At 33.4% G+C, this 20,550-nt stretch overlaps 1 protein-coding gene across 1 annotated transcript in view; it reads right to left on the bottom strand.

The window, feature by feature from the left end:
- LOC307129752 (E3 ubiquitin-protein ligase SH3RF3-like) overlaps positions 1 to 20,550 on the bottom strand; it is a gene marked incomplete at its 3' end in the record, with an annotated part of 188,667 nt that overhangs the window by 22,116 nt on the left and 146,001 nt on the right. Inside the window, exons 5-6 of the mRNA XM_079822438.1 lie at positions 14,570 to 14,658; positions 10,020 to 10,190 (exon numbers count right to left, since the gene is read on the bottom strand). Of these exons, the coding sequence (XP_079678564.1) occupies positions 10,020 to 10,190; positions 14,570 to 14,658 (260 nt within the window). The remainder of the gene's footprint in view (positions 1 to 10,019; positions 10,191 to 14,569; positions 14,659 to 20,550) is intronic.

Below are 20,550 nucleotides of genomic sequence, written 5' to 3'. Positions count from 1 at the left end.
TTAAAGACGGAGATCCCACAGGAATCAGAGCCATTCTCATGATTTCAGCACAAAACACCTGCAGTGCACCTCAGTGTTAATGTTACTTAATGCATTAAACATGAGACGGGATGTGTTATTAAATACAATAATTATAACTAATTCAAATTCAATAATTCCACAAGTTTCAGTTTAATTGAATGTTCTTCCGCCTTTACACTTTTTTTATCAAAGTATATTTTTAAAGATTTTATTCATTTCCATTACTTTTTTAGGTCCAGAAATTCCCTTGTATATCCACGGTTTTCCGGACGTACATTTATATATATATATATATATATATATATATATATATATATATATATATATATATATATATATATATATATATATATATATATATATATATATATATATATATATATATATATATATATATATATATATATATATATATTACGAACAATCTATAAAACGTCCAGATACAGAAAAATTCCTAAATGCATCCCAATTTTTAAAACTCAGTTCATAATTAATCTTAAATTACAAATATCCCTTTACATATATTAGTAACTTTTAGTAATTTTGTTGTCATTTCTATTAGTTTTTTTAAATGTCTACATAGATTTTGTTGATTTTATTTCAGTATTAGTTTTTAGTAATATTTTGAATTAAGTTAAAAAATATATATTTTCCATTTTTATTTTTATTTGAGCTAGAAATTGTAAATTTTATATAGTTTTTGTTCAATTTTATTTCAGTTTTAGTTTTTAGTGATATTTTAAATAAATTTAAATATATATTTTCCATTTTTATTTTTAAAGTTGTCATTTTTAAACGTTTTTATTGTTTTAGTAATATAGTATAGTAATAAAGTCAATTTTTATTTTTATTTGAGTTAGTTTTAAAAGAAATTGTCAATTTTATTAGTTTATATATGACTTTAGTTTTTATTCAATTCAATTTCATTTCAGTTTTATTTTTTATTAATATCTTGGTTTTGTTTTTTATTTTACATTTTCATTTGAGTTTCTTTGTAATTTCATTTTGCTTCTAAATATGACTAAATAATTTGTATTAATGTTTATTTCAGTTTTAGTTTTTATTAATATTTTGATTTTGTTTTTGTTTTCATATTATTATTATAATAAATTTTAGTTCAAGTTTTAGTCATTTTGTTGTAATTTTTATTGCCTTAGCAACTAGCCGAAATAAAATAAGTTAAACATTTTTAAAATTGTATTTTATTTTCATTAAAATAATTTTTTTTATTATTGAAACAATTAAAAAATAAATGTATTTAAAGTTTTTTTTAATGTTTTTTAAATTTTATTTGATTTCAGTTAAGGTTTATTTTAATAAAATTGAATTAACCCATTAAACATGAAAGTATTATGCAAATATTTCAGACATTTCTCCTTTTACAGGCATAAAGTGTTCTTTAAAGTGAACATGTATATTTTGTGTACTTCTAAAGTGTCACAGACCTGCAATATAAACTCAAGTAACCATTAAACTCTAATTATTCTAAATGGTTAGTAATGCAGGAATGAGCGACTCAAATCTTGTGTGTCTGCTGACATTAAACACTTAATGAGTGGATTTATTCAGACGCTTGTGCTGCATTAATCGAGCTGAAGCTGTACAGACACGGATCTTCAGATACGAGCCGCTCAAAGTGAAACAAATCACGTTTTTAAGTTGACCCTCCCGAACGGAGGCCATCTGAGGAAAATATGATTCCCAGAAGCCCAGAGCCGTGGCTTAATGTGTTTACAGACGCTCCACCTGTCTGAACACACACACACACACACACACTCACTCGGGAGGATTCGCCTCGTCTAACGCTCATTATCTCTGCTTTCATCGCATGATAAAAGAGGTGTGTGTTCGGCTGTCGCACATGAAGTTCCTGCTAATGCAACTTCACCAATTACAGCTGAGACTCGCAGAAATGCACACGTTTATTTCAGGAGATTTCAAACACCAGATGGAAACACTCAGAGGTGAGGAAACCTCAGCAAACATGTGACGATGATGATGAAGATGATGAAGATGAAGAAAACCCAGAGACTCAGATTTAAAATAGCAGTAATAGCAGTAAATGAAGAGATGCCATCTCTAAATTACAGCACATGCTCTCAATGCCAAATGCTGAACAGTTAGTTCATGTGTTCATGAGCTCAAGGCTGGATTACTGGGTGGTCGCCCTGCTCGCTTAATAAACAAACTCCAGCTGGTCCAAAACACAGCAGCTCCAGGAAGTATGACCATATTAGCCCAGTTCTGTCAACACTGCACTGGCTTCCTGTTAAACATCGCATACATTTTAAAATTTTGCTTATTACCCAGAAAGCACTAAATGGTTTAGCTCCCCAGTACTTGAGCGATACTTGAGTGAATGATTCAATGAATCACTCATAAAGACTTCACTTGTTTCATTACTGGATGAATCAGTGTTTTTGAACAGATCTCTTGAATGAATGATTCACTCATAAAGACGTCACTTGTTTCATTACTGGATGAATCAGTGTTTTTGAACAGATCTCTTGAATGAATGATTCACTCATAAAGACGTCACTTGTTTCATTACTGGATGAATCAGTGTTTTTGAACGAATCTCTTGAGTGAATGATTCAATGAATCACTCATAAAGACTTCACTTGTTTCATTACTGGATGAATCAGTGTTTTTGAACAGATCTCTTGAGTGAATGATTCAATGACTCACTCATAAAGACTTGTTTCATTACTGGATGAATCAGTGTTTTTGAACGAATCTCTTGAGTGAATGATTCAATGACTCACTCATAAAGACTTCACTTGTTTCATTACTGGATGAATCAGTGTTTTTGAACAGATCTCTTGAGTGAATGATTCAATGACTCACTCATAAAGACTTCACTTGTTTCATTACTGGATGAATCAGTGTTTTTGAACGAATCTCTTGAGTGAATGATTCAATGAATCACTCATAAAGACTTCACTTGTTTCATTACTGGATGAATAAGTGTTTTTGAACAAATCTCTTGAGTGAATGATTCAATGACTCACTCATAAAGATTTCACTTGTTGCATTACTGGATGAATCAGTGTTTTTGAACGGATCTCTTGAGTGAATGATTCAATGACTCACTCATAAAGACTTGTTTCATTACAGGATGAATCAGTGTCTTTGAACAAATCTCTTGAATGAATGATTCAATGACTCACTTGTTTCATTACTGGATGAATCAGTGTTTTTGAACGGATCTCTTGAGTGAATGATTCAATGACTCACTCATAAAGACTTGTTTCATTACAGGATGAATCAGTGTTTTTGAACAAATCTCTTGAATGAATGATTCAATGACTCACTCATAAAGACTTCACTTGTTGCATTACTGGATGAATCAGCGTTTCTGAACAAATCTCTTGAATGAATGATTCAATGACTCACTCATAAAGACTTGTTTCATTACAGGATGAATCAGTGTTTTTGAACAAATCTCTTGAATGATTGATTCAATGACTCACTTGTGTCATTACTGGATGAATCAGCGTTTCTGAACAAATCTCTTGAATGAATGATTCAATGACTCACTCATAAAGACTTCACTTGTTTCATTACTGGATGAATCAGTGTTTTTGAACGGATCTCTTGAGTGAATGATTCAATGACTCACTCATAAAGACTTCACTTGTTTCATTACTGGATGAATCAGTGTTTTTGAACAAATCTCTTGAATAAATGATTCAATGACTCACTCATAAAGACTTGTTTCATTACTGGATGAATCAGTGTTTTTGAACAGATCTCTTGAGTGAATGATTCAATGACTCACTCATAAAGACTTCACTTGTTTCATTACTGGATGAATCAGTGTTTTTGAACAGATCTCTTGAATGAATGATTCACTCATAAAGACGTCACTTGTTTCATTACTGGATGAATCAGTGTTTTTGAACGAATCTCTTGAGTGAATGATTCAATGAATCACTCATAAAGACTTCACTTGTTTCATTACTGGATGAATCAGTGTTTTTGAACAAATCTCTTGAGTGAATGATTCAATGACTCACTCATAAAGATTTCACTTGTTTCATTACTGGATGAATCAGTGTTTTTGAACGGATCTCTTGAGTGAATGATTCAATGACTCACTCATAAAGACTTGTTTCATTACAGGATGAATCAGTGTCTTTGAACAAATCTCTTGAATGAATTATTCAATGACTCACTTGTTTCATTACTGGATGAATCAGTGTTTTTGAACGGATCTCTTGAGTGAATGATTCAATGACTCACTCATAAAGACTTGTTTCATTACAGGATGAATCAGTGTTTTTGAACAAATCTCTTGAATGAATGATTCAATGACTCACTCATAAAGACTTCACTTGTTTCATTACTGGATGAATCAGCGTTTCTGAACAAATCTCTTGAATGAATGATTGAATGACTCACTCATAAAGACTTGTTTCATTACAGGATGAATCAGTGTTTTTGAACAAATCTCTTGAATGATTGATTCAATGACTCACTTGTTTCATTACTGGATGAATCAGCGTTTCTGAACAAATCTCTTGAATGAATGATTCAATGACTCACTCATAAAGACTTCACTTGTTTCATTACTGGATAAATCAGTGTTTTTGAACGGATCTCTTGAGTGAAAGATTCAATGACTCACTCATAAAGACTTCACTTGTTTCATTACTGGATGAATCAGTGTTTTTGAACAAATCTCTTGAATAAATGATTCAATGACTCACTCATAAAGACTTGTTTAATTACAGGATGAATCAGTGTTTTTGAACAAATCTCTTGAGTGAATGATTCAATGACTCACTCATAAAGACTTCACTTGTTTCATAACTGGATGAATCAGTGTTTTTGAACAAATCTCTTGAATGAATGATTCAATGACTCACTCATAAAGACTTGTTTTATTACAGGATGAATCAGTGTTTTTGAACAAATCTCTTGAATGAATGATTCAATGACTCACTCATAAAGACTTCACTTGTGTCATTACTGGATGAATCAGTGTTTTTGAACAAATCTCTTGAATGAATGATTCAATGACTCACTCATAAAGACTTCACTTGTTTCATTAATGGATGAGTCAGTGTTTCTGAACAAATCTCTTGAATGAATGATTCAATGACTCACTCATAAAGACTTGTTTCATTACAGGATGAATCAGTGTTTTTGAACAAATCTCTTGAGTGAATGATTCAATGACTCACTCATAAAGACTTCACTTGTTTCATAACTGGATGAATCAGTGTTTTTGAACAAATCTCTTGAATGAATGATTCAATGACTCACTCATAAAGACTTGTTTCATTACAGGATGAATCAGTGATTTTGAACAAATCTCTTGAATGAATGATTCAATGACTCACTCATAAAGACTTCACTTGTTTCATTAATGGATGAGTCAGTGTTTCTGAACAAATCTCTTGAATGAATGATTCAATGACTCACTCATAAAGACTTGTTTCATTACAGGATGAATCAGTGTTTTTGAACAAATCTCTTGAGTGAATGATTCAATGACTCACTCATAAAGACTTCACTTGTTTCATAACTGGATGAATCAGTGTTTTTGAACAAATCTCTTGAATGAATGATTCAATGACTCACTCATAAAGACTTGTTTCATTACAGGATGAATCAGTGTTTTTGAACAAATCTCTTGAATGAATGATTCAATAACTCACTCATAAAGACTTGTTTAATTACAGGATGAATCAGTGTTTTTGAACAAATCTCTTGAGTGAATGATTCAATGACTCACTCATAAAGACTTCACTTGTTTCATAACTGGATGAATCAGTGTTTTTGAACAAATCTCTTGAATGAATGATTCAATAACTCACTCATAAAGACTTGTTTCATTACTGGATGAATCAGTGTTTTTGAACAAATCTCTTGAATGAATGATTCAATGACTCACTCATAAAGACTTGTTTCATTACTGGATGAATTAGTGTTTCTGAACAAATCTCTTGAATGAATGATTCAATGACTCACTCATAAAGACTTCACTTGTTTCATTAATGGATGAGTCAGTGTTTCTGAACAAATCTCTTGAATGAATGATTCAATGACAAACAACAGTCTCTTCTCTCCACCTACTGGTGTAATGATGTAATTGATACAATCGTTATTTGAAGCTAAAGGTATAAACTTTTATCCAGTACTTCTGTGATCATCTGAATGATTGTGAGACAGAAATAATGATCCTGTGTGTTGAAAAGAAGCTGTTTCATATCTACACATGACTCTCTCTGGATCAGAACACAGATCTGAATGTTGTCCGAGGTTTAATAGAGTCATTCAGGAATCAGATGCTGTGGGTGTTTGAATCGAGATGCTGCTCTGTTAATGATTAATCGTGCAGCTGTAAGGTCTAGTAATAGCTGTTAGTCATGTCTGATTTCACAATCCTCGCTCCAGACTCTCTGGTGTGGGAATGCAGCAGTAATGCATCAGATATATATATCATAATCAATGCAGCGGCAGAGCAGCTTCACCTCCTCAACTCTCTCATTAAAACACACCTGACTCAGGCCTTCAGCTCCACAAACATCTGGAAACACACTCACAGGAAACACACTCTTCACTCAGGGTGGTTTTGTGTGCTTGTGCTGCCTCAGCTCAATAAATGATCAATATTATAAATCCTGTCAGATCTGCGGCTGGTAAAATTACAATGTTTGTGATGTCATTTAATATAGGATTTCTATAAAACAGATCTTCAGAAATCTGCTCTGTTCAGACACAGAAACCTGCAAATGATTATGACTTGATTGTTCATAAAATTACATGAACACCAGCAGGATGCTTTCAAGCTTGTGTCCAACTTTTTTCACATAATTCTGACTTTATATTTTACAAATTCCAGCTTTATATTCGCAATTACAACTTCATAACTCGCAATTCTCACCTTTTTTCCCTCATGATTCTGCATTTATAACTCATAATTCTGACTTTTTCCTCATAATTCTGCATTTATAACTCATAATTCTGACTTTTTCCTCATAATTCTGCATTTATAACTCATAATTCTGACTTTTTCCTCATAATTCTGCATTTATAACTCATAATTCTGACTTTTTTCTCATAATTCTGCATTTATAACATATAATTCTGACTTTTTCCTCATAATTCTGCATTTATAACTCATAATTCTGACTTTTCCTCATAATTCTGCATTTATAACTCATAATTCTGACTTTTCCTCATAATTCTGCATTTATAACTCATAATTCTGACTTTTTTCCTCATAATTCTGCATTTATAACTCATAATTCTGACTTTTTTCTCATAATTCTGCATTTATAACTCATAATTCTGACTTTTTCCTCATAATTCTGCATTTATAACTTATAATTCTGATTTTTTTCCTCATAATTCTGCATTTATAACTCATAATTCTGACTTTTTCCTCATAATTCTAAATTTATAACTCATAATTCTGGCTTTTTCCCCATAATTCTGCATTTATAACTCATAATTCTGACTTTTTTCTCATAATTCTGCCTTTATAACTCATAATTCTGACTTTTCCTCATAATTCTGCATTTATAACTCATAATTCTGACTTTTCCTCATAATTCTGCATTTATAACTCATAATTCTGACTTTTTTCTCATAATTCTGCATTTATAACTCATAATTCTGACTTTTCCTCATAATTCTGCATTTATAACTCATAATTCTGACTTTTTTCTCATAATTCTGCATTTATAACATATAATTCTGACTTTTTCCTCATAATTCTGCATTTATAACTCATAATTCTGACTTTTCCTCATAATTCTGCATTTATAACTCATAATTCTGACCTTTTCCTCATAATTCTGCATTTATAACTCATAATTCTGACTTTTTCCTCATAATTCTGCATTTATAACTCATAATTCTGACTTTTTCCTCATAATTCTGACTTTATTCTCATAATTCTGCATTTATAACTAATAATTCTGACTTTTTTCTCATAATTCTGCATTTATAACTCATAATTCTGACTTTTCCTCATAATTCTGCATTTATAACTCATAATTCTGACTTTTTCCTCATAATTCTGCATTTATAACTCATAATTCTGACTTTTTCCTCATAATTCTGCATGTTTAACTTATTTTTCAGAATTTTTCCTCATAATTCTGCATTTATAACTTATAATTCTGACTTTTTACTCATCCTTCTGACTTTATAACATATAATTCTGACTTTTTCCTCATAATTCTGCATTTATAACTCATAATTCTGGCTTTTTCCTCATAATTCTGCATTTATAACTCATAATTCTGACTTTTCCCTCATAATTCTGCATTTATAACTCATAATTCTGACTTTTCCCTCATAATTCTGCATTTATAACTCATAATTCTGACTTTTTTCTCATAATTTTGAATTTATAACATATAATTCTGACTTTTTTCCTCATAATTCTGCATTTATAACTCATAATTCTGACTTTTTTCTCATAATTCTGCATTTATAACTCATAATTCTGACTTTTCCTCATAATTCTGCATTTATAACTCATAATTCTGACTTTTTCCTCATAATTCTGCATTTATAACTCATAATTCTGACTTTTTCCTCATAATTCTGCCTTTATAACTCATAATTCTGACTTTTTCCTCATAATTCTGCATTTATAACTCATAATGCTGACTTTTTCCTCATAATTCTGCCTTTATAACTCATAATTCTGACTTTTTCCTCATAATTCTGCATTTATAACTTATAATTCTGACTTTTTCCTCATAATTCTGCATTTATAACTCATAATTCTGACTTTTTCCTCATAATTCTGCATTTATAACTCATAATGCTGACTTTTTCCTCATAATTCTGCATTTATAACTCATAATTCTGACTTTATCCTCATAATTCTGCATTTATAACTCATAATGCTGACTTTTTCCTCATAATTCTGCATTTATAACTCATAATTCTGACTTTTTCCTCATAATTCTGCATTTATAACTCATAATTCTGACTTTTTCCTCATAATTCTGCATTTATAACTCATAATTCTGGCTTTTCCCCCATAATTCTGCATTTATAACTCATAATTCTGGCTTTTTCCCCATAATTATGCATGTATAACTCATAATTCTGACTTTTTTTCTCATAATTCTGAATTTATAACATATAATTGTGACTTTTTTCCTCATAATTCTGCATTTATAACTCATAATTCTGTCTTTTTCCTCATAATTCTGCATGTTTAACTTATTTTTCAGAATTTTTCCTCATAATTCTGCATTTATAACTTATAATTCTGACTTTTTCCTCATAATTCTGCATTTATAACTCATAATTCTGACTTTTTCCTCATAATTCTGCCTTTATAACTCATAATTCTGACTTTTTCCTCATAATTCTGCATTTATAACTCATAATTCTGACTTTTTCCTCATAATTCTGCATTTATAACTCATAATTCTGACTTTTCCCTCATAATTCTGCATTTATAACTCATAATTCTGACTTTTCCCTCATAATTCTGCATTTATAACTCATAATTCTGTCTTTTTCCTCATAATTCTGCATGTTTAACTTATTTTTCAGAATTTTTCCTCATAATTCTGCATTTATAACTCATAATTCTGTCTTTTTCCTCATAATTCTGCATGTTTAACTTATTTTTCAGAATTTTTCCTCATAATTCTGCATTTATAACTTATAATTCTGACTTTTTCCTCATAATTCTGCATTTATAACTCATAATTCTGACTTTTTCCTCATAATTCTGCATTTATAACTCATAATGCTGACTTTTTCCTCATAATTCTGCATTTATAACTCATAATTCTGACTTTTTCCTCATAATTCTGCATTTATAACTCATAATTCTGACTTTTTCCTCATAATTCTGCATTTATAACTCATAATTCTGACTTTTTCCTCATAATTCTGCATTTATAACTCATAATTCTGACTTTTCCTCATAATTCTGCATTGTCCAACATGCACTCAAACCAGCGCTGTTTGATCTTCAGTAGTTTCAGTAATGAGAGAGGGAGGAGCACCTGGAGACGGGCGTGACGTAGTTTCCCGGGAAAACTCCCGAGGCTCCGGAGCGCAGCGACGTTCCTTTGAACCATCCGTCCTGACACTTCTCCGTCACGCGGTACATCTCGCCCTTACGCAGCTCCAGCTCGTCGGCCTTCTGCGGTTTGTAAGCGTACATGGCCAGATAGCTGCGGAAAAACAGAAATATAGAATAAAAACAATATTCCTGATGGTCTTATATGCACAAACAGTAACACCGTCAAACACTGATCTGATTGGTCAGATGGTCGTGATTGGTCTACTCTGCTCTGATTGGTCAGATGGTCGTGATTGGTCTACTCTGCTCTGATTGGTCAGACGGCCCAGGAAGTGATACTTGAATTACAGACGGCTCATTTCATGCAGTTGATGTCAGGGTTGGGTGAGGGATGAGGCGAGGACTCTATAAGCCGTGTGTTCACTCAAGTGATAACATGAAAGCACGCAGCCGATAAAACACGTGCTAATGAAAACAAACCAGCCGCGCTTGAGACAAGAGAACGAACACACAACTCATGCGCTCACACAAGAGACAAAACATGGAGCATGAGTGACCGAACCCTGGCACAGAGCCGAAACTAGACACAGGGATCTGTAGCATTCGACAGCAAACATGGCGTCTGCAGATTCTGTGTGTCCAGAAAGACTTTGCGCTGGGGTTTTGTCACCCTGAGGAGACTCTAAACACACTTGAGAATAAAACACCATCACTTTGTTTTTCCTTCAGAGTCGAACGAGCATGTGGGATTTGAGTCATTTAAACTGTTCACTAAACTAAACTGAATCAACACTGATGCATGTGTGTGTGTGTGTGTGTGTGTGTGTGTGTGTGTGTGTGTGTGTGTGTGTGTGTGTGTGTGTGTGTGTGTGTGTGTGTGTGTGTGTGTGTGTGTGTGTGTGTGTGTGTGTGTGCGTGTGTGTGTGTGTGTGTGTGTGCGTGTGTGTGTGTGTGTGTGTGTTGCAGGACTAATGCTTCTCTTTAGAGATTTCAACTACAATTAATAATTAAGTCAAAAAATGTAAACGAATATACATTAAAAACATACAAAATAATGATAATAACCATAATAATATAGTATTAATACTATATCATAGTATTTAATTATTATTATATAAAAATAATTGAATAAAAACAAAATAATTCATATAAAAATTGAATAAAAAACAATATATAAAGTCTCTCTCCACATATAGATTTTGTCCTCAGCATTTCAGTCAAATATACGCAAAAAATAATACAAATATAGAGTAATAATAGAGTATTAATAAAATACAAAAATATTATATATTTATTTAAAAATAAAACAAAATAAACTGTACAATCTCTCAATATCTACATAATGTGTAATTATCTTCAGTACTTCAGTCAAATAAAAATAAATATACAGTAAATGATCATATTACATTATTATCATTACTACTACTATTATTATATAAAAAAACTATATAAATAATAAATAAATAATATATTCTCTACAAATAAAGATTTTGTCTATAGTACTTCAGTCAAATATAAATAAATATACAAATGTATAAAATAATAACAATAATATTAATATAATAAAATATTATTATTATATAAAAAATGTAACTATATATACACAATATCTATCTACATAATATATGCAATTATCCTTAGAACTTAAGTCAAATATAAATAAATATACGTACAAATAAATATATAAAATAATAAATAATAATAATAGCAATAATATATTATTGATATAAAATAATACATTATTATTATTATTATTATTAGGGCAGTCAAAAGATTAATCTCGATTAATCGCATCCAAAATAAAAGTTTGTGTTTACATAATATATGTGTCTGTACTCTGTTAATTATTATTTATATATAAATACACACAAGCATGTATATATTTAAGAAAAAAATATTATTTTTATATATAAAAAATTTATATTTATATATATTATAGATTATATAAATGTATATACATGCAAATATTTCTTAAATATATACATGAATGTGTGTGTATTTATATATAAATAATAATTAACAGAGTACACACACATATATTATGTAAACACAAACTTTTATTTTGGATGCGATTAATCGAGATTAATCTTTTGACAGACCTAATTATTATTAATATAAAATAAAATCTACATAATATATGTAATTATCTTTAGTACTTCAGTCAAATATAAATAAACATGAATAAAATATTAATAATAATAATGTATAGGACGGAGATATCACAGGTATGTCTGCTAACGAGCACTTCATCTGTAAAGCATCTGATAAACGTCTTAGAATAAGCAGTTTTACACTCCCTCTAAATCATAATCATCTCAAACGTCTGTTCAGCGTCTGACAGGAAGCGTGTACACTGAAAAAAATGGTGTGTTGGATTTACATGATTTAATCATGTACATCGGTTCCACATGAATCAATTAAGTTAAACAAACATAAATTGTTCACAGCATTTCAACTAGTAGTGGGAAGTTCGGATCATTTTACTGACTCGGATCTTTGAGTCTCGTTCAGCAAAATGAACGAATCTTTTTTCGAGTCATTTCGAGTCATTTCGTTCATTTCAGAAAAATATAATTAAAATGACATGTTAAATAGCCCAACCCATCTAGTACTTATGAAAATGTTGATTACATTTGTAAAACTAAATAAAAATAAACTATAGGGTACTGCAACCAAAGCCAAATGATAAGAAACTGAAATGTTTAATTAATTGATTAGTTGTTGGGTCAGGCTATTGCAGTCTAACTCTGTTAGTTCACCTCACCTCCTGATCCGAGACATTCTTGCTTTTGCAACTTCATATTAATCACGTTTGTTCTCCGCCTCTGGTGTCTTCGAACTCCTCGAGACGTTAGTGTCGACTCATCTGTGTCTGACTCTGATCTGGGGCCGGGCCATGTGACACAGGTCCGGGAACAGAATGATTAGTTCATCTTTCGAGTCTCGAGTCTCGAGTTCGGGTTTGAGTCTTTCGTTCTTCCTGTCAGTCCCATAGAGTCTATGCTGTCAGTAACGGAAACAGAAAAGATTAGTTCTTTCGAGTCTTTCGGGTTTGACGTTGAGCCATTCGTTCTTTTGTCACGTGTGACTTCTCGTCTTGAACACTAGTTCACAACCTTTTTACTAACAAGCACGTAGTTATTTTTATTTTTTTTATTTTTTATATATAAGGCCTATAAGCTATGTTACAAGGTTTATGTAACATTTTTAAACTGATTTTTATTCATTAATAACACAAGAACAAAAAAAATATATATAACTCAATAGAGAAAAATAAAATACAGTTGATTCAAAACGAGTAATAGTCTAATTGACTTGAATTTGTGATGTTAGACTTGAATAGTCAATATATTTCCCATATTTGTTTATGTCTGATATTAACTGAGAATTATATATATAAAAAAATTTAAAAAAATTAAAAAAATAACTACGTGCTTGTTAGTAAAAAGGTTGTGAACTAGTGTTCACTACGGTGACAAGTCACGTGGAATGACTCAAACGTCAAACCCGAAAGACTCGTAAGAACTAATCTTTTCTGTTTCCGCTACTGACAGCATAGAGTCTATGGGACTGACAGGAAGAACGAAAGACTCAAACCCGAACTCGAGACTCGAGACTCGAAAGATGAACTAATCATTTTTGTTCTTTCCAGTACAGATTCAGCGTAATGCGCATGCGCGGTCAACACAAAATGAACGAATCACTCTCTGAGACAACTCGGTAGTCCCGAGTCATATTAAAGATTCGTTCAAAATGAACGAATCGTTCATGAACGACACATCACTAATTTCAACATAATGGAATTAAGTAATTTTTAAGTAACCAAATTGAGTAGTCTCACAATGATTTTAATATGGCTCCCTAACAACAGTGGTGCACACGGGGGCTTGAGACCCTGCCTCTTTAATCAAAACACATGTTTATTTTTGTAAATTTTTGTTGTCAATTGACTGATCTATATCACAGTTCTCAGTAGTTTTCATTATATTTGCCAGCAATAGCGCATCATATATGTGCTAAGTGTGAGATACTCTTTAATGTCATGAGCTGAGTCAGTCCACAGCCTAAGCAATCGCTCCGCTCTTCTCCACTATGGTAACCCAGTGTCATTTAAATTGTTCGAATAATTCCACCATAATTAAACATTAAACACTAATACACAATATAAAGTCTCCCCCTTTTTCTCATTTTGCCCAAAAACACACTTAATTTCAACAATTTTACTCTAGTCGTCAAGCAAGCAAAGCATGCTGGGAACTACAGTTTCAGCAAAAATCATTTTCGAGTACTTAATTGGTTCACATTCACCCCAAATAATTTAATCTAGTAGATTTGCACATTTTAGAGAATTACATTCATCGAAAGCAATGAAATCATGTTTAGAAGAGAAACACAAATTTGTTGCGTAGATCACAAATAATACGATTAAGTAAATTGGACAAGATGTGTTTTCCTGTTTTTTCAGAGTAGCAGATGAACACACACTCTTGCAGACGTCTCAGAGGTGTGAGTGTAAGGTCATGGACTTACATGTTGAGCGGCAGCTGGACTTTAGCAGCAGCGAGGAGATCTCCGGCTGCAGAAGTGACGCGCGGAGGAACCGCAGCGATGGACGAGTCCTGTGAACACAACAGGTCATGTGATCAGAGGAGCAGATACACCACACAACCAGTGTTGGGGAAACGCATTACAAGTCACTTGAGTTACGTAATAATATTACTTTTTCCAAGTAACTAGTAAAGTAACGCATTACTTCTCAAATTTACAACAAAATATCTGAGTTACTTTTTCACAAGTTTGACTGACAGCTCTCCTGCCCCCATGTTGAGAAGAATAAGTGCAGAGGTGTGTGTGTGTGTGTGTGTGTGTGTGTGTGTGTGTGTGTGTGTGTGTGTGTGTGTGTGTGTGTGTGTGTGTGTGTGTGTGTGTGTGTGTGTGTGTGTGTGTGTGTGTGTGTGTGTGTGTGTGTGTGTGTGTGTGTGTGACTGAACATGAGGGTTATTGTAGTTCCAGACTAAATGTGAGCATTTATTCATCTCACTTGCACAATAAAGATTCTGTTCTCCTCAAAATGAATAAAATCAGAATACTATGCAAACCTCCAATAATTAAACGTTAAATAAAGCAACTATTTTTATGCATAATCTACCTTTATATTTAATTTACCAATGTCTTGCTGCTGATCTTTGATGATGAAAATTACTAGATTTTTTGTTTTTATTGGTAAAACTTTTTTCTCCTGTATCCTATTCTACATTATCCAGAGCTGCGCCCTCTAGTGGTCATGCGGGAATCTGCATTTTTACCTCAGCCTGGGGCTTATTATTTCAATTTTGGTATGAAGAGGTTTTTACCGTTGCACAAAAATATAACTTTTTTTGTTATAAAACAAAAACAAGCCCAGCCAAGGTGAGAAAAAGTAACGCAAAAGTAACATAACGCATTACTTTTCTTAAAAAGTAACTAAGTAACTCAATTAGTTACTTTTTAAGGGAGCAACGCAATATTGTAATGCATTAATTCTCAAAGTAACTTTCCCCAACACTGCACACAACACAAACATCACTCAAGCACTGGGCAGATGCACAACCTGGACTATGAATAGGGCTCAAACAAAATTGTATTGTATTGAGTTTAATCGAAATTGAATCGAGAATCAAAATCGATTTGAGAGCTTGTGAATCGAATCGAATCGGAACGTCTGAATCGATATCCAGATTCAGACGTTCCGATTCGATTCGATTCACAAGCTCTCAAATCGATTTTGATTCTCGATTCAATTTCGATTAAACTCAATACAATACAATTTTGTTTTTATGGATATTTTGATACACTTATTCTAAAACATAAAAAGGATATTGGATGATTTTCAGCAATTTTCAGTAAAGGACAAGCATTTCTTGCGATTTAGCCGACCGTCATTCAGACTCTGTCCGTTTCTATGGAGGCTTTTTCCTCCAGGGGCGTCTGAGCTTTGATTCGAGCCCCAGATGGTGCATTATATTTCGTCACTATATCTGTTATTTGCGTGCCTTCCTTAGATGCGATTGCCATTCGATTTTATCTTAACGACAAGCAAATATGCGATACCGGGCAGGATCGACTGGAAACCCCCGGGGGGGAAAAAAACAATTTTGAATCGACCACATTTTAAAAAACGATTAATCGAAAAATAGATTGTTTTGCCCAGCCCCAACTATGAACATAAATATCAATCTTAAACATTCATTTTTAATAAATAATTCTGAGAGACTTACTGTGCTGTTTTGCTATACTCTAATTATTATATTATATTGAATATATGTTTTATTATACTTTATTATATTTAGGGCTGTCAAACGATTAATCACAATTAATCGCATCCAAAAATAAAAATGTATGTTTACATAATGTGTGTGTACTGTGTTTAATTATTATGTATATATAACTACTCACAAATACTATTTGCATGCATCCTATACACTCACCTAAAGGATTATTAGGAACACCTGTTCAATTTCTCATTAATGCAATTATCTAATCAACCAATCACATGGCAGTTGCTTCAATGCATTTAGGGGTGTGGTCCTGGTCAAGACAATCTCCTGAACTCCACACTGAATGTCGGAATGGGAAAGAAAGGGGATTTAAGCAATTTTGAGCGTGGCATGGTTGTTGGTGCCTGACGGGCCGGTCTGAGTATTTCACAATCTGCTCAGTTACTGGGATTTTCACGCACAACCATTTCTAGGGTTTACAAAGAATGTGTGAAAAGGGAAAAACATCCAGTATGCGGCAGTCCTGTGGGAGAAAATGCCTTGTTGATGCTAGAGGTCAGAGGAGAATGGGCCGACTGATTCAAGCTGATAGAAGAGCAACTTTGACTGAAATAACCACTCGTTACAACCGAGGTCTGCAGCAAAGCATTTGTGAAGCCACAACACACACAACCTTGAGGCGGATGGGCTACAACAGCAGAAGACCCCACCGGGTACCACTCATCTCCACTACAAACAGGAAAAAGAGGCGACAATTTGCACCAGCTCACCAAAATTGGACAGTTGAAGACTGGAAAAATGTTGCCTGGTCTGATGAGTCTGGATTTCTGTTGAGACATTCAGATGGTAGAGTCAGAATTTGGCGTAAACAGAATGAGAACATGGATCCATCATGCCTTGTTCCCACTGTGCAGGCTGGTGGTGGTGGTGTAATGGTGTGGGGGATGTTTTCTTGGCACACTTTAGGCCCCTTAGTGCCAATTGGGCATGGTTTAAATGCCACGGCCTACCTGAGCATTGTTTCTGCCCATGTCCATCCCTTTATGAGCACCATGTCCCCATCCTCTGATGGCTACTTCCAGCAGGATAATGCCCCGTCACAAAGCTCCAATCATTTCAAATTGGTTTCTTGAACATGACAATGAGTTCACTGAACTAAAATGGCCGCCACAGTCACCAGATCTCAACCCAATAGAGCATCTTTGGGATGTGATGGAACGGGAGCTTCGTGCCCTGGATGTGCATCCCACAAATCTCCATCAACTGCAAGATGCTCTCCTATCAATATGGGCCAACATTTCTAAAGAATGCTTTCAGCACCTTGTTGAATCAATGCCACGTAGAATTAAAGCAGTTCTGAAGGCGAAAGGGGGTCAAACACAGTATTAGTGTGTGTTCCTAATAATCCTTTATGTTTATATTATATATACACATATAAATATAAAAAATCCTTTATCATATTTGGAAAAAGAAATTACCCCCAAAAGATAATTTAAAGTCATTATTGTGTTAAAAGAAAAAAGCATTACAAAAAAAGTAGCTTTAGAAAAACAAAAATTATTTGATTCAACAAATTTATTACACAAACTTTTAAGCTTCAACGGTCACGAGGGTGAGTAAATGGTGTCAGGATTTTAATTTTTAGGTGAACTAATACTTTAACGGGTTTTTTATTAATATGGAAAACAATTATTATAATTTTTTTTTTAAAGAAGTGATGCTCTAAATAAGAAACTAAAACTGCCAGTAGGTGGCGGTAAATGTCTAAAGGAGTGAGTCATTGAGTCGATTTGCTCAAATGACTCATGATTCATTCAGGAATTAAGTAAATGGCTCTCTTGAATGAGTCATTGAATCATTGATTCACCCGTTTGATTCACTCAAAACGAGGATTTATTCAGAAATGTGTTGCTCTGAGACGCACAACAGCTCTGATCTGGCTTTATAGGTAATATTTTCATTGGCAAAATTGAGCTATGATGTTTGTCCCATAACTAATAAATTAAATTAATGCATTAAATCGACAGCCCTAATTTAAATATATTCACTGTTTTAAATATATACTGTTTTTACTGCATCACTTGATCAAGCAAATGTAGCCATGGTGAGCATAAGAGATTCTTTAAAAACATGTTAAAAAATTATTACAAACTTAAATATATACATATACATTTATCATTGCAGCTCGTCTATATTTTAGCATTTATCGGATTTCAGTTTAAAACCATCCGTCTTCCATTGTTAGGTCAAACAGGTGAACCTCTCCTTGAAAATGAACGGAGCTTTCTGAGGGCTTCCACCGATGGGCTCCTGAAAGGATGCATTATGGGAGCTGGGAATGTACCACATGATCCTTCTGTTTCAATCAGTCAAACCTCCAGAGATTCCCCTTTGACCCCAGAACACTAATGGAGCCCAAAGCTCTAACTGGAGCTAACCAGCTGAGCCCAGGTCAGAGGTCAAGAGAAGCTCAAATAACTGACGGTCAGTGTATCTCTCCATGTCTCTGCATTTACTGATGTCAATCAATCAGGCATTGTAGTCAAACTGATTCAATACAGGTTTAATTTAACAATTAGTTGGCGTTCTTATTATTATTCGTTTTATTCTACTTCTTCTTCTTCTGCTCTTGAGTCTATGGCAGCCCAAAGAAACGTTTGCGGGAAAGTTGTGAAATTTGGCGCATGGATCGAGGACAGTCTGGACTATAGCAAATATGGAGTCTCTAACTCAAACCCTCTAGCGCCACCACCTGTCCAAAGTTGCACTCACATTTGTGATAATAACTTTTGAACCATAATGGCTAGAAACAAAATTCCCTTATTTTTCCCTTTGATTCCGTGGTTCAAGACGATTGACATCATTTTCAGACATCGACATCGGTAGTGCCAATTTTCCCGCAAATTTTTCCTGCCAAAAAAACGACTTTTTCGAACTCCTCCTAGGTGGTTTATCCGATTTGCGTGAAAATTGAACCAGATCATCTGCATACAATGGCAACAAAAAGTTATGGAATTCAAGTCGATTCATCAAACAGTTTTCGAATAACGTGCAAATTAATTGTATGGAAACGCTTACAAAAATAGATATTTCCATATCAGCCATTTTGAGCATCGGCCATTTTGAATTCGGAGGTAAAATGCAGTATTTCATGAACACATTAGCGCATCGTTACAAAATTGGATATGGGTCATTGGCACGATGCCCTGAAGGAGCCTGAGAGGTTTCAAGCCAGCGCCACCTAGTGGTAAAATCAAATATTCACAGACTTATAACTTTGGATGTGGTTGACTTATTTTCACGGGAGTCACATCCTTAGATTCCTGAATCCTTGCAGAGTCCAACGATACCAAACATGCTAGGTTTTGCAAAATGTTGTGTTTTAGTGTTTAAACCACTTTCCCAAATATCTTCGAAACCGTTAGTCCGATCGAGACGAAATCACCATAGGAAAAATTGCAATAAAAGTCAGGTGTGGGTTGTTTTATATATGCTCAAAAAACGTATTTAACTCCTAAATGAAATGAGATATTTTCACCAAATTTGGCACACTTATGTATGGGGCACTCTGAGGACACACACAAATTGGTGAGACTGCGCCACTTGGTGGCGCTATAATTAAACAAAACATGAAATTGGCTCTATACAACTCAATGCATTTATGTGGGTTTTCAATGTTTTTGCTTAATGTCTTCAAATGTCTTCCCTCATTGTTTGCAGTTGGTCTGCTGCTGCTTCCTTGTTTCTTCTGTTTATTTTATGAACGCATTAGCGTATCATTATAAAACTCGGTGTGGGTCATCGGCACGATGTTGTATGTGGTTGCCTTATTTACATGGGAGTCACATCCTTATATTCCTGAATCCTTGTCGAGTCAAACGATATCAAACATGCTAGGTTTTGCTTATGGTTTGTTCAATGTTGTGATTTAGCGTTTAAACTTTCGTTAATATCTTCGAAACCGTTAGTCCGATCGAGACGAATCCATCGTAGGAAAATCAGAATCATAGCGGGTTGACTATACTCTTCAGGCCAAATGTCAACATTTTGATAGTAAGTGGCAAAAAATGCAATCAAAGTCGGGAGTGGGTTGTTTTATATATGCTCAATATCTTTAACGCCTAAATGAAATAAGATATTTTCACCAAATTTGGCACACTTATGTATGGGGGCACTCTGAGGACACACACAAAAATTGGTGGGACTGCGCCACTTGGTGGCGCTATAATTAAATAAAATATTAAATTGGCTCTA

This window comes from Gobio gobio (genome assembly GCF_949357685.1).
Source record: "Gobio gobio genome assembly, chromosome: 7".
Taxonomy (NCBI): Eukaryota; Metazoa; Chordata; class Actinopteri; order Cypriniformes; family Gobionidae; genus Gobio; species Gobio gobio.
The sequence above is the reverse complement of the archived record's forward strand: the minus strand, read 5'-3'. Positions and strand labels throughout refer to the sequence as shown.